At 40.6% G+C, this 16,558-nt stretch overlaps 1 protein-coding gene across 1 annotated transcript in view; it reads right to left on the bottom strand.

Annotated features, from left to right (window-relative positions):
• The window catches only part of CLRN1 (clarin 1), a 49,748-nt gene that overhangs the window by 13,146 nt on the left and 20,044 nt on the right, over nucleotides 1-16,558 (bottom strand). The window contains exon 2 of the mRNA XM_001144483.5: nucleotides 5,289-5,468. Coding sequence (XP_001144483.1) covers nucleotides 5,289-5,468 — 180 coding nt within the window. The remainder of the gene's footprint in view (nucleotides 1-5,288; nucleotides 5,469-16,558) is intronic.

Genomic DNA, 16,558 nt, shown 5'->3' on the forward strand with positions numbered 1-16,558 from the left:
AAATGTACATCTTTCTTCTAGACCTCTTCACTGAACTCCAGATTCATGTAACTGACTATTTACTTGACATCTCCACTTGGTGGTCTCATAGCAACTCAGACTCGATGTGCCCCAAATGGAACACATGATTTTTAGTGCTGAGCTCTTCTCCCCACCCCTTTCTTGCCCTAAACTGCAAGCCTGCTCCTCCCTTGTCTTATCCGTAATGCCACCACTATTTATTAGTTGCATAAGCTACCTGAAAAACATTTTGAATGTACTTTCAGAATGTTTTTAGAATCCATTCATCTTTTTCCATCTCCAATGTGATGGTATTGTCTTTCACCAGACATTTCTTAAAGAGGTAAATCAGCTATCAGATATCTTTTTAAAATCTTTCAAAAGGTTTTCATTGCAATTAGAATCAATTCTAAAAGACTTACCATGGTTAATGTTTAAGGTCCAGCATTAACTGGTATCAACTGATCTCTCTAACCTCATTTTCTCCTTGTGCCATTTCCCCTCACTACCCAGCACCTAGCCACATTGGCCTTCTTTCGGTTCCTACAACAAGCAGACCTCTTTCCCGAGAGTCTTCAGTGTGCTTTCTCTTCTACTTGGGACGTTCTGTAAGAAGGTTCTCAGTTCCTTCTTAGCTTTAGAACTCAGCTATTGGAGCAGTCTTCCCTGACCACCATCTCAAAGCCAGGTCTCTGCTATCTTTCTCTTTCATAGCAACTTGTTTATCACCCTCATTGTAATTATTGCAAACTGTAATCACTTAATTATTTATGTACACTTTTGAAATTTGATGAGATTTTTAAAAGGTGTCTGATAGATGATTTACCTCTTTAAGAAATGTCTGGTGAAAGGCAATACTATTGTATATTATAGCAACCTGTTTATCACCCTTATTGTAATTATTGCAATCTGTAATCACTTAATTATTGATATACACTTTTGTTTGACTCTCCCACTAGACAACAAGCTCCGTGAAGACAGCATTGTGTGCCTGATTCACTGTGGGATCACCAGTGCCTATTATAATGGCTGGCACATAATGGGCACTCAGTCAATGTTTGACAAATACGTGAAATATATTCACTTATATTGCAACCCTTAGCACTGGCTACAAATTAGAATGACTCCAGAGAGCTTAAGGTAAAATAGCAATGCCCAAGCCCTACCCCCCCAGAGACTATAATTTAATTAGTGTTGTGTGAGACCTGAGATCAGTAGTTTTAGAAAGTTCTTCAGATGATTCTAATGTACAGTCAAAGAAGCGAATCACTGCCCAAAATGAACTATGGGGGATGATGAAGGTATTACTAAAATCCTACCTTGGGAAAAAGACTTCTCAGCATCAATTTATAAATGACAAGATGAGAAAGAGCAAATTGGCTGACTTGCATGGGTTTCATGCAACAATATTACATGGAGAATGCTGAGGAATACGAGCTAAACTGGAGGTTATGAGAGTGGAAGAAATGTCTGGTTCAGGAGGCAACAGAATATGAAGGCATAAGTATGAGCCAGCTGTGTGACTGAAGCCTTTGCTGGCCTGGTCCAATGGGTTGCTTTCTTTCCTTTTCTACCTGCAGGGTCTGGCATGCACCACATCGGGAGACATAAGGAGATGCCCATAGCAGTACTCTGGGCAGTGTGGAAAGGTCCAGATAGACAATTGGGAGGACTTCTTTTCCCTTCCCTTCCCTTTCCCCTTTCTACATGCCCCAGGATGCCAAGTCTTGGGTGCCCATCCAGCAGGGAAGTAGACAGTTGAAGAAATGACCATAGAATGACTTCAGCACAAGGAGCGGGGAAGCTTAGGGAACCTGAATGTGAGTAGGGAGGAGAAAAAGAGAAAAGAGGTCCAAGGAGGAAAGCATTTTTCTTCTCTGCTGACAGTGAGCACTGCCACCTGGGCAGCACACACTGTCAAGAGAAACAAGGGAAGAGAACCAGTCAGTGGAAGACAGCTGACTTCTGGGGTCTCTTAATGGAATGTGACTCGTACGTGAAATAAAGGACCCCAATACAGTCTCTGGCCTCTGAGTGTGCGACGCATTGGCTCACATTTAGAATGTTTGGGATAAGGGCTACAAACCTACACTTACACAATTGGGTCTTAGAGCCAGGGTCTGCATGGACATTACAACTGTGAATAAACACCTTCCAAAGTTCCAAGGGCTTCTGGGTACCATATGAGATTTAAGGGGAATGAGGAAGTCTGTGATTCCAAAGTGACCTGTTTATCCCCAGAGGTCACAAACTGCCAGTCCATCTGACCCTCAAACATGTTTTATTGTTGTAACGGTTTTTTTTTTGAGTTATTGAACATTTTGATATTTAAAAATAAGTATTGGGGGCTTAGAAAAACACTGGGTGATCTAAAAACACTGGCCTTTATCCTCTGCAAGACACAGATCTGGAGCTGGCTCCTTCCCTTCCTTTCTCCCCTTCTCTTCCTTCCCTGATTCACAAACCTTTATTGAGCCCATGCTTTTACAACAAATTTGAAGGTGGGTGAGACAGAATAGAATGCAGGCACAGGTCCTGATCATTCCTGCATATATTTGTGTGCTCAGGTTCTCCTTGCATTAGGCCTGGCCAAAGGCAGAGATAGGATCTGGGATTTTGATTAAATTCTGTATTCTCTGAGTCATCTTGCTTTTCAAATGCTGTTAGTTTGGTCGTCTGTCAGAACTGTCAAATAATTTGTCTTCCAAGTGCGCTGTTCTTCAGAATTTCATTCAGAAGCTGGAGCGCTAGACGGCTGTGCTGCTAATGAGCTGTTGTGTCTCACCTTCACTCCAGCTTTGCTTTTCTCTGCTTTATGATGGCAGGTCAAGACTCCCCAAACTAGTTCTGCCTTTTCATCTGTTTTCTGTCAAACATGAGCACCAGGGGGAGAGAGAAGACGAGAAAAGAAAAGGGAGAAAGGCCCACACCTTCCACTTCACTTGTAGTTCTCCCTGGTGGCAGCAACTGGGGAGTTTCCAGCCCTTTCCCACACCCAGAAACCCCTCATGGTGTCCCAGTGCCAAGTCCTCAAGGTCTGAGACACAATGCTCTGGGGCCTCTCCTCAAGCTTCTAGGTTCTGGCAATGCCAAACTCTTTTGTTGGTTCCCCCAAGCCCTAGGGGTGGTAGCTGCTTTCTGACATTACCATCTTGGAGTTACCTCAGAGTCTCCTTTTTGTTTGTCAGTCCACCAACACCTGTTGAACCAACTACCTGTAGTTCAAACTTGAGCCAGCCTCAGAATCTCCTGAAGGGAGATTGTTAAAATACAGATGGCCATCCTCCCCCAGACCCCCAAGTTTCTGATTCAGTGGGTCTGGGGTAGGGCCTGAGAATTTGCTGCTTTATCAGGTTTCCAGATGATGCAGACGCTGCTCATCTGGGAACTCCAGTTTGAGAACCACTGCTTTACATTCCTTCTGTTAAAATTGTGTGTAATGGTCATCAGTAAAACAGCACACCACCTGGATCCACCAGTTTGGTTTTGGATGTTTGGTGAGCAGAAGTAATCCCAACTCTCTCTTCTCATCTGGACTTTCACATGTGATTGAATCACTTTCTCGTTCAGTCTGCCCACACCCTGAGCCTGTGCTCTTGGCTCTTCAGCTCTGATTGCAAAGCCCTTGTCCTTTGTTTACGATATTCCATCCCCCTCCTCACTGGCTCATGTCCTATTGCTTCAAAGCGCCTGTTCTACCAGTTCCATCTCATCTGAATTCTGATTGCTGAAACCTGTTCTGTCTAAGTGACCAAGTTAATATCTCCTTTCTGGGTTTGCTGTTTCAAGTCAGCATATTCGTATTGAATTGTCTGCTGTGTACAGAGCTTCATGCTGAATGCTTTTGTTAGAGATACAAAGATGTAAAAGGCTTAGACTCTTCTGTTATAGGATAATCATCTGTACAATTTAAAACTGTATTATATACTTGTGAAAAATCTAAAGAAAATATTAGCAGAATCTCCACTGGAGAGATCTGCATTGGATGGGTGAATAATGTGATTAGCAGAATGTGGATGGGGTGAGACCCTAAGCAGTGTGCACAAGTAACAGTGAACAGAGGCTACACTGCGAGTGACCTCCTGTTAACTACAGGGCTTTGTTTTATAGAGAGAGAGATCTATACACGTTTGTGGCTGGGGTTGAATTGTGTGAGAGAAGGGAGTAGTGTCAAGAGCAAGAAAGTACCTTGAGCCTGGTGCCTGGTAGCTGGCAGCCAAAGGGCAACTTCAGGAGAAAAAGAAACAGTCGAATAGAGATTTTCATTACATTGTTTGCTTTGTGTGAGTTGTTATCGTTCTGTATCCCTCCATGAAACCATCAATAAAATTACTTGCCTCCCAGGAATCTGACAAAGTGTTGGATCTTTTTGCAAAGTTAGAATGGGGTGAAGTCAGAGATCTCCTACAGAACAGCTACATATAAATTATACACACATTTTTCATTTTCTCGTCTTTCTCCTTCTCCCACTTGCAGATAGTAAGCACCATTTGGCACAGACTGGGTTTTATATTCTTTTCCATCAGCCCTAGCTATTGAGTAGCACATGTTTATTGATGAACTAATTTCTGGCTTTAGAGTTTATCCTTGCCCAGATACACCTAGCATTAGGCTACACAAAGTGTCTACAGGCTTGAATATGGCTGCTCATATGTGGGTGGAACACTGGCCCTTTACTCTTTTTTGATGCCACTTATTTATTTTTATTATTATGTATAAATAATAGCACATTATTGAACACTAAGAAATATTGAAAAGTATGAGCAAAATAAAAGTCCCCCATAGTGTCATGGGTCAGAGACAACCATGACCAACAGATTGGAGTCTGTATTGTCTGTCTATCTATCTATCTATGTATCTATCTATGTCTTTCTTTCATATATATATATATATATATATATATCCCCCATATATACATATATGTATTTTATATGTATATTCCCTATATTTTATATATATAATCAAATTAGGTTCACGATGTTTATATAAGTTTACATACTGCTTTTTCCATGTAACTTTTTGAGACAAGCGTTTATCCTCTTGATTACATCTTCAAAAATATAATTTAATGTCAGCATCACAGTTATTCATATAGATGTCCATAAAGTATTTATTGAATTCTCTACTGTTGAGCAAGTGTGGTATTTCCACACTTTTTGTTATTATGTATAATACTACAGTGTGCATCCATGTATATATGTTAAGATTATAACTTTATATTTAGGTAGACGGTCTTTTTGACATATTGAAAAGCACATTTGTCTTCAGAGGTAGAATTTTGTACTTACCTGAAATGAAGCTCAAAAGGTACAACCCTAGGGGACCATGCAGAGTTTCAAAAGGTTTTCCAAAAGCATTGTACATGAAGAAGGCTGTCCCCACCATGGTTAACACAATAAGGATGGCAGAGAAGAGAATGACATTGACATGGATGCTCACTGGGATTGCTTTGAGCAAATCTGGAAAAACTGAAGATAAGACAAAACTAGGGTTAGAAGAAGTTTCATTAGCAGTAGTCTGCAAGTATAATTTTAAAAATCAAATCTCTCTTTTTTAATTTCAAACATCACTAAAATCCTTCTGATGAATACATTCTCACTTACTAATTTATAAGGGGTTTACAAAAGGTTTAAAGATAGGATCATTTTATAGAGTTTACCAGTAAAAATTAGCAAAGAGGAGATTTGAGGTAATTTATTTTCTGTGCTTGGTCATATGTAATGATTTAAACAAATAAGTGCTGGCTTTATAACCCAAATCTGTACATTTTAATAACCAAGCCTTTAATGACCTTTCTCAGTAGTCATTTAAAAAAATCTATCTTAACTTGCAATGATATTTTAAGTTTGGAGATATCTGGGGATATCTGGGGAGTTCAAACATTAGGAAGTTTTCATATTTACTTTGTTACAAAAAAAATTGTTTCTAGTCTACACCAAGATTAAAGAATGGAGATATTTTCAGTCAACTTCAATATTTTAATGTAGCACAAAGCTGTGGGAAAATAATTTCTGGTACTATGGGAAATATTTCAATGTAGAAAACACGCCAAATCTATTTCTAGATTTTGTGTTCAGGGCAAGTTTTTCTTGTTTGCAGAGAAAGCGAAACCCTACATTTTAGGGCTTCTTTCATCTGGTGAGGCATCAGCATGCTTGGCATCAGCAAATCTGGCAGGACCAATCTGGAGAAGTTTAATTCTGTTCATTTTAGTTCCCCAAACATGTATCAAGTGCTTAAGTTATTCACTGAGCACCTACTATGTGCCAGGCATTATTCTAGGTGTTGGAAGTAGAGCCATAAAACAAGATGGACAAGATTCCTGTTGTCTCACAGAGCTTATAACCTAATGGGAGAAGACAGACCATTAGAAAGTAAACAAACAAATAAACGTGATAGCTTATCTCCAAAAATGGCCACAATCAATGCTTTTCCCCTTTTACACACGTGTCGCTTCTCATTTAAGAGGTATAATTTTTTCTCCAATGCCTTTGAACTTGTATTGGCCTTTGATTGTTTGACCTCCTGAATATGGCAGCAGAAGTACATTGTGCCAGTTCCAGGCCTGTTTGATAAGAGAACCAGCAGTCTCTGCTTTTTTTTCTTTTGGAAGCCTGAGTTGCCAAGAAGTCCAGGCTACTCTTCTGGAGAGAAAGGCTGCCTGGAGGAGCACTGAGGCACCAGACACACAAGGGAAGAAGCTGTCCTGGATGTCAAGCCCAGAAAAGATGACTCCAACCCAGTTGCTATGTAACTGCAACAGTTAGGAGAGACCCTATCAAGAACTGTCTGGGTGAATTAGTAAATTTTTGTTTTAAGCCCCTGAACTTTATAGGAGAGCTGTTATCCAGCGGTATCAATGACAGAAGTGTAGAAATTTTAGGCAGATGGGGCACGTCCCTGGAAAAACCTCACTTTTGAGCTGAAAAGCCTGAAACCCGCAGCCCAAAGTGAGAACTTCCATCCCTGTGTGCCCGCTCTTTCCCAATTGGTTCTTTATGAATAATGTCTTTTTACCAATAGAATGTTGCCTTTTCCAAAATTATGTATGGCCTGCCCCACCACCTATCCTCTGCCTATAAACACCCCAGACTCAGCCAGTAGAGAGAAGTGGCTGGACATCAGAGAGAGGAAACTTGACTTCAGAGATGGTGACTGGACATTGGAGAGATGTGACTTGACTTCAGGGGAGAGTGACCTGCCCTTCCCATTCCCTTTTCAGCTTCTCTCTCTGCTGAGAGCCACTTTCATTGCTAATTCTCTGCATTCACCATCCTTCAGTGCATCTGTGTGACCTCATTCTTCTTGGGCACCAAACAAGAATGCAGGATGCACAAATTGTGGGTACCCAAAAAGACTGTCACCCTGGCCCTTTGCCCTCACTGGCAGAGGGCAGCCACCCTACATGATGAAGCAAAGGGCCCACTGAGCTGACAACACACTGCTGTCCACAGATGGCAGAGCTACGAGAGCATTGTAACACACCCTCTGGGGCCCTGGGGTTGCAGGCACCCCTATCTGGTTGCTGCTGCAGGGCCTGCATGGAGTTTACTCCTCACAGCACTAAAGCAGCCGGCTGGTTCCAGCACGTGTTCACTCGTGTGCTCCCTCCTGCAAGAGGTTGAGCAGGGCAGGCTGAGTAAATGGGGTACCCCTGTTGGGAGTCCCATGAAGGGGTCAAGAAAATAGCCTGCATCAACAACAAGATAGTTTCAGATAGTGACACATATGATGGAGAAATAAAATAGGGTAATGGGATTTTGAGTGATCTCTGAGTGGATGGGTGTGGTCAGGAAATTGACAGGAGCTGACACCTGAATGTTGAGAAGGAAATCACCCTTTAAAGATCTACAGAAAGAACTTTCCAGGGAAAAGAAGCACAACTGAGGCAGGAATGAGCCAGTGAAGTGGAGCCTGGTGAACGGTGGGGAGGCAGAAGTGGGATTATTGTGCTGGGATAAGATTGTTGTAGCCACTGGATCCTGGCCTGTTGACCATGGCGAGGAGTTGGCTTTTTATTCTAAATTTATTAGGAAGCCACTAGAGAGTTTTAAGTAGGAGAGGAACACAGTCTCCTTCATAATATTAAAAGATCATTCTGAATGCTGACTAGTGATCACAAGGGGGTGGGGAAGGACAAATGTCCAGAGATCTAAGGGAGGCTATTTTCAGAGGTGAGAGATGGGGGCTGGCCTACGGCGGGAGAGGTTGTCAGATTTGGGATACATTTTGGAGATGGAAGATAGGACTTGTTAAAAAAAAAGAATCCAGGCCGGGTGTGGTGGCTCACGCCTGTAATCCCAGCACTTTGGGAGGCCGAGGCGAGTGGATCACGAGGTCAGAAGGCTGAGGCAGGAGAATTGCTTGAACCCAGGAGGCAGAGGTTGCAGTGAGCCAAGATCCCACCACTGCACTCCAGCCTGGGCAACAGAGTGAGAATCCGTCTCAAAAAAAAAAAAAAGAAGAGTCAAGGATTACTTCAAATTTTTTGTCCTGAGCAACTGAATAAATGGTGATGCTGTTAACTGAGATAGACTAGTAGAAGAGACAGGCTTGGGCCCCAGGATGGGAAGTGATGCAAGAGTTCTGTCTTAGATATTTTACATTTGAGTTACCTTAAAACCTCCAAGTAGAAATGTCAAATAGGATTTATGTTTCTGGAGGTCCAGGGAGAAGACTGGGGTGTTAAAGAGGACTGGGGCTAGGGTAAGGCAAACAAGGTGCCTAGGGTGGAAAAGGTAAGGTGGTAGTCACCCTCCAGGGCCAGTCCTGCACTTGCATGGGCCTGATAAAGAATGTTTCCTTAAACTTTATGTGCTAGGTGCCTCAATGACCTCTCCCTAGTCCTAGCCCTAGTATTTAAACCCATTGGAACAGACATCCCAAGGAGATGAACCCAGGGAGAAGCTGTAGTTCAAGAGAGAAGCCCTGGGGCTCCCCCATGTCTACAAGCACAGAAGAGGAGAAAACCCAACCAAGAAGACTGGGAAAAGAGTAATTTGTGAATTAGGAGCAGACCCATGAGTGAGACAGCAGGGAAGCAAATGGAAAAAAAATGTTTCAAGGAGGAGTAAGTAGTCATCTGTACAAATGCATGCCTCACGGCCACAACACTCTACTCCTGACCACATGCTGGAAGGGGGCCAGGAGAGAAAGTTTCATTGGGTCAGAACAAGCCCTTTGCCACTGCTGGATGTAATTAACTAACTACATATGTACATACATGAAATAAGCTTAGTGCTATCCAATAGGAAGCATCCTCTTCGTAAATACAGAGGTGTTTGGATCCTGATGGTGTTTACCAGTGTCCTCACTCAGGAGTCATGGCCAGGTCATTTGACTGCTGATGTTTAGTTGCACTACATTTCCTTTATCTTCTCACAATCAGAAAAATGCACATTAAAACTATGAGATACCATTTTCAATACATCATGTTTACAAAGATGAAAACATTTAGCAATATCCTGTGTTAGCTAGGGTATGGGGAAATGGGGACCCTTGTGCATTTTTCTTGGGAGTGTAAATTGTTATAACCTCCTTTGAGGCAGCAGGGCAATCTATAAAGCATTAAAATGCACATACCCTTTAGCTCAGCAATTTAACTTTCAGGATTTTATCCTATGAATATTTTTGCACATGAATCCACTAAAGTATTACAAGGATATTCATTGCAGCATTTCTTGATAATAAGAGGTTGGAAATAACGTACATGTTTAGCAGTAGCATATTCATACAATGGAATATTAGTCAATGATTACAAAGAATGAAGCAAATCTATAACAACATGTATGGAATTATTCATCAAAATGTGATGTGAGGTGAAAAAACAAGCCAAATAAATGAAGACATATGTGTACCACTCTGCTATTTGGGAAAAAAGCCAAAAGGGAATGTGAATAATAATAAATATTAATAGTTATTTAAGCACTTATCTGATTTAATTCTCTCAACAGCCCTATGAGATAGGTACCATTATTAAAAACTGAGGCACAGAGGCATGTACCATGACCAAGATTTATACTTAGTGAGTGGCATAATAGGAATTTGAATTCATGTTCTCACTCTTAACCACCTTGTTACAGCCACCTTAGGGACTGGCATGTGTGTCTAGGCAGAGACTATTTGTACAAAAGTGGTAACATTGCTTCTGGGAAGGGAGACTAAGGAACAGCTCACTACGTACCTTTTTGTACTAAATTTTTTTTTTTTTTACTTTTCTGCAAGCATTGTCTATTCAATGAATACAAAAATACTTTTTTTAATAATTGGAAGGATAAATGAAGACATAAAAATTCCAATGACTGTAATAGATTAAAAGAAATTTAAGAGACATATTAATAAAATGTAATGTATGGCTATTGTTTCTGAATCTGGTTTGTGATTTGAACAGACCATTTCTTTTTTTTTTTCTTTTTTCACTTTTTATTTTTTTATTTTTATTTTTTATTATTATACTTTAAGTTTTAGGGCACATGTGCACATTGTGCAGGTTAGTTACATATATATACATGTGCCATGCTGGTGCGCTGCACCCACTAACTCGTCATCTAGCATTAGGTATATCTCCCAATGCTATCCCTCCCCCCTCCCCCCACCCCACAACAGTCCCCAGAGTGTGAGGTTCGCCTTCCTCTGTCCATGTGATCTCACTTGAACAGACCATTTCTAAGAAGACGATTTTGAGATAGCGAGGGAAAATTGGACATGGACTGAGTATTAGATGATATTTTATCATTGTTATAGATTTTATTGGTTATGTTAATGGTGTTGTGGTTGCGCTTTTAAAAGTCCTTATTGGTTAAAAATGATACGGATGAATGGATGGCTGGATGGCTGGATGGATAGATAAAGATAAAATATGTAAGGACACCCATAGGTCCAAAATAAAGGGATGGAGGAAAATCTACCAAGCAAACAGAAAACAGAAAAAAGCAGGGGTTGCAATCCTAATTTCAGACAAAAAAGACTTCAAACCAACAAAGAAAAAAAAAGACACAGAAGGGCATTACGTAATGGTAAAGGGTTCAATTCAACAAGAGGATCTAACTATCCTAAATATATATGCATCCAACACAGAAGCACCCAGATTCATAAAGCAAGTTCTTAGAGACCTATAAAGAGACATAGACTCCCACACAATAGTAGTAGGAGACTTCAGTGCTTCACTGATAGTATTAGATCATGGAGGCAGAAAATTAGCAAAGATATTCAGGATCTGAACTCAACATTGGACCAAATGGATCTAATAGACCTCTACAGAACTCTGTACCCAAAACCAACAGAATATACATTCTTCTCATCACCACATGGCACACACTCTAAAATCAACCACATAATTGGACATAAAACAATCCTCAGCAAATGCAAAAGAACCAAAGTCATATCAAACACCCTCAGACCACGGTACAATAACAATAGAAGTCAAGACTAAGAAAATTGCTCAAAACCATGCAATTACATGGAAATTAAACAACATGTTCCTGAATGACTTTGGATAAATAATGAAATTAAGTCAGAAATCAAGAAGTTTTTTCAAACTAATGAGAACAAAGATACAACATACCAGACTCTCTGGGACACAGCTAAGGCAGTGTTAAGAGTTAAATTTATAGCACTAAATGTCCACATAAAAAAGTTAGATCTCAAGTTAACAAACTAACATCAGAACTGAAAGAATTAGAGAAGCAAGAACAAGTCAACCCCAAAGCTAGCACAAGACAAGAAATAACCAAAATCAGAGCTGAACTGAAGGATTGATACATGAAAAACCATTCAAAAGATCAAGAAATCCAGGAGCTGGTTTTTTGAAAAAATTAATAAGATAGATAGGCCACTAGCTAGCCTAATAAAGAAGAGAAGAGAGAGGATTCAAATAAACACAATTAGAAATGATGAAGAGAATGTTACCACTGACCCCACGGAAATAAAAACAACCATCAGAAACTACTATGAACACCCATATGCACACAAACTAGAAAACCTAGAAGAGCTAAATAAATTCCTGGATACATACACCTTCCCAAGACTGGACCAGGAAAAAACTGACTCCACTTCTAAAATCATTATTGGTCTATTTAGGGAATCAGTAATAAATACCCTACCAACTAAAAAATCCCAGGACCTGACGGCTTCACAGCCAAACTCTACCAGATGTATAAAGAAGAGCTGGTACCATTCCTACAGAACCTATTCCAAAAAAATTGAGGAGGAGGAATACCTCCCCAACTCATTCTAGGAGGCCAGCATCATTCTGATACCAAAACCTGGCAGAGACACAACAAAAAAAGAAACTTCAGGCCAATATCCGTGATGAACATCAATGCAAAAATCCTCAACAAAATACTTGCAAACTGAATCCAGTAGTACATCAAAAAGCTAAACCACCACAATCAGGTAGGCTTCATCCCTGGGATGCAAGGTTGGTTCAACATAAGGAAATCAACAAATGTGATTCATCACATAAACAGAACTAAAGACAAAAGCCACATGACTATCTCAGCAGAGGCAGAAAAGACTTTTAATAAAATTAAACACTGCTTCATGTTAAAAACTGTCAATAAACTAGGTATTAAAGGAACATATCTCAAAATAATAACAGCCATATATGACAAACCACCACAAACATCATACTGAATGGGCAAAAGGTGGAAGCATTCTCCCTGAAAACTGGCACAAGACAAGAATGCCCTCTCTCACCACGCCTATTCAACATGGTACTGGAAGTCCTGGCCAGGGAAATCAGGCAAGAGAAAGAAATAAAGGGCATCCAAGTAGGAAGAGAGGAAGTCAAACTAAATCTGTTTGCAGAGAACATGATTCTATATCTAAAAAAACCCACAGTCTCAGCCCAAAAGCTCCTTCAGCTGATAAATAACTTCAGCAAAGTCTCAGGATACAAAAAATCACTAGCATTCCTATACACCAACAATACCAAGCTAAGAGCCAAATCAGAAAAGCAATCCCATTCACAATTACTACAGAAAGAATACAATACCTAGGAATACAGCTAAGCAAGGAGGTGAATAATCTCTACAATATGAGTTACAAAACACTGCTTGAAGAAATCAGAGAAGACACAAACAAATGGAAAAACATCCCATGCTCATGGATAGGAAGAATCAATATCATTACATGTTATTCCTATCAAATTACCAATGACATTCTTCACATAACTAGAAAAAAAACTATTTTAAACTTCATATGGTACCAAAAAGAGCCCAAATGGCCAAGGTAATTCTAAGCAAAAAGAAAAAAGCTGGAGGCATCATGTTACCCAACTTTGAAATATGCTATAGGGCTACAGTAACCAAAACAGAATGGTATTGGTACAAAAACAGGCACATAGACCAAATGAACAGGATAGAGAGCCCCAAAATAAGGCCACACACCTACAACCATCTGATCTTCAACAAACCTGGGAAAAACAAGCAACGGAGGAGATACTCCCTACTCAATAAATAATGCTGGGATAACTGGCTAGCCATATGCAGAATATTGAAACTGGACCCCTTCCTTACACCAAATACAAAAATCAACTCAAGATGGATTAAAGATTTAAATGTAAAACCCAAAACTATAAAAACCCTAGAAGACAACCTAGGCAATATCATTCTGGACATAGGACCTGGCAAAGATTTCACGACAAAGACACCAAAAGCAATTGCAACAAAAGCAAAAATTGACAAATGGGATCTAATTAAACTTAGGAGCTTCTGCATGGTAAAAGAAACTATCAAAAGAGTAAGCAGACAACCTACAGAATGGGAGAAAATATTTGCAAGCTATACATCTGACAAAGGTCTAATACCCAGCATCTATGAGGAACTTAAATTTACAAGAGAAAAACAACCCCATTAAAAAGTGGGCAAAGGACATGAGCAGACACTTTTCAAAAGAAGATGTACCTGCAGCCAACGAACATGAAAAAAAGCTCAACATCACTGATCATTAGAGAAGTGCAAATCAAAACAACAATGAAATACCATCACACTAATTAGAATGGTTTTTATTAAAAAGTCAAAAGATAACAGAGGCTGGCAAGGTTGCAGAGAAAAGGGAACACTTATACACTGTTAGTGGGAGTGTAAATTAGTTCAACCACTGTGGAAAGCAGTATGGTGATTCTGCAAAGAGCTAAAAGCAGAACGACCATTTGACCCAGCAATCCCATTACTACCAGAAGAATAGAAATCATTCTACTATAAAGACACAAGCACACGAATGTTCATTGCAGCACTATTCACAATTCTGAAGACACAGAATCAACCTAAATGCCCATCAATGACAGACAGGATAAAGAAAATGTGGTATATATACACCATGGAATACTATGCAGCAATAAAAATGAATGAGATCATGTCTTTTGCAGGAAGATAGATGGAGTTGGAGGCTATCATCCTTAGCAAACTAACACAGGGCCAGAAAACCAAATACTGCATGTTCTCACTTATACGTGGGAGCTACATGATGAGAACTTACGAACACAAAGAAGGAAACAACAGACACTGGGGTCTTCTTGAGGATGGAGGGTGGGAGGAGGGAGAGAAGCAGGAAAGAATCTGTACAACAAATCCTCATGACAGGAGTTTACCTATGTAACAAACTTTTACAGGTACCCCCAAACGTAAAAGTTTTTAAAAAATAAAATAAAATTCTTCAGCTATATTAGTCCATTCTCTCATAGTCTCAGGTAAAGAAATACCTGAGACTGGGTAATATATATATATTTTTTGAGACAGGGTCTCACTCCATTGCCCAGGCTGGAGTACAGTGGCTCCATTTTGGCTCTCTGCAACCTCTGACTCCCAGGTTCAAGCGATTCTCCTGCCTCAGCCTCCCAAGTAGCTGGGATTACAGGCACCCGCCACCATGCCTGGCTAATTTTTATATTTTCAGTAGAGATGGGGTTTCACCATGTTGGCCAGGCTGGTCTCGAACTCCTGACCTCAAATCATCTTCCTGCCTGAGCCTCCCAAAGTGCTGAGATTACAGATGTCAGTCACCGCGCCCGGCCTGAGACTGGGTAATTTAAAAAGAGATGAGGTTTAATTGGTTCACAGTTCTCCAGGCTGTACGTGGCAGCATTAGCTTCTAGGGAGACCTCTGGGAATTTAACAATCATGGTGGAAGGCAAAGCGGGAGCCAACACTTCACATGGCCAGAGTAGGAGAAAGAGAGAGAGGGGAGGTGCCACACACTTTTAAACAACCAGATCGCATGAGAACTCACTCACTATACAGTACCAAGGGGGGACCGTGCTAAACCATTCATAAGACCTCTGCCCCCATGATCCAATCACCTCCCACCAGGCCCCACCTCCAACACTGGGGATTACGATTCGACATGAGATTTGGGCAGGGACGACATCCAAACTATATCATCAGCTCTGTTTGGAAGACTGTGGTAGTGTCAATGTGGATGTTAAAGGTCGCAGATGCTGACCTCCTGTTGTCAGGACTTGCAGTTGTCCACTATGCCCCATCTTCCGGCAGCATAGCAGTCTTACACTTCCGGCAGTGTAGCTCGTCTTATAGGATGGATCCCAACCTACGATGGTTCGATTTTTCAACATCATGATGGTCTGAAAGTTATAAGCATTCGGTAGAAACCGCACTTTGAGTTTTGAATTTTGATCTTTTCCCAGGCTAGTAATAAGCGATAAGAAACTCTCAATGCTGGGTAGAGGCACCAAGCGCAGCTCCCAGTCAGTCATAGCATCACAAGGGCCAGCAACCGATACTCTACAGTGTCCTGTGTTGCCAGGTGATTTGGCTCAGCTGTAGGCAATGTGCGTCCTGAGCACATTTAACGTAGGCTGAGCTCAGCTATGATGTTCGGTAGATTAGGTGTATTAAAAGCATTTTCAATTTAACGATATTTCAACTTATGACGGGTTTATCGGGAAGTAACATCATCATAAGTCGAGTCACATCTATACTACAATAACCTGCCTTCTGGAGCCTCCCTTACACTCAGTCAGCTATTGACTTGGTTTTTACTAGCAGTTATTAAACAAACAAACAAACCCTGATTCCAATCATCTCCCCACCTGTTAAAAAGATGGCTACTTCATCATCTCTGATAGAGTGGCTAGGTTTAGCCTGTCCTAAAATTGAGGGTTGTTACCAAATTGAAACAAAGGCAGAAAGAAGTTGCACTGATTTGCCTCCTGGAAAAGCCAGAAGGTAAAATAAACTGTCATGTGGAGCAGTTTAATTCTTATGAAATCTCTGAAATTCTCACTGTTGTGAAAACATGACCCAGCAGGACACTAATCCCTGCTTGCTATATTTACACTTTATCAGGTTTCTTCTTCTTCTTCTTTTAATCAAAAATCCCCAAGTCTGTAATGACCAGCCAGAACTCTCGTAACACCCTTCTGTTTTCTGACCAACACTAATATGACTTTTCCTTGGTTGAAGCTGAGAGCAGACCATTCAAATAAATATTGAGAGTTGTCACTTTAATGATGTTGGGAGGTAGATTTGCTTGGTCTCTCTGTTCTTTTAGATTTAGGATTACAACACAGAAAAAGGATTTGAACATTTTGATCTGTGGA

This window comes from Pan troglodytes, chromosome 2 (assembly GCF_028858775.2).
Source record: "Pan troglodytes isolate AG18354 chromosome 2, NHGRI_mPanTro3-v2.0_pri, whole genome shotgun sequence".
NCBI lineage: Eukaryota > Metazoa > Chordata > Mammalia > Primates > Hominidae > Pan > Pan troglodytes.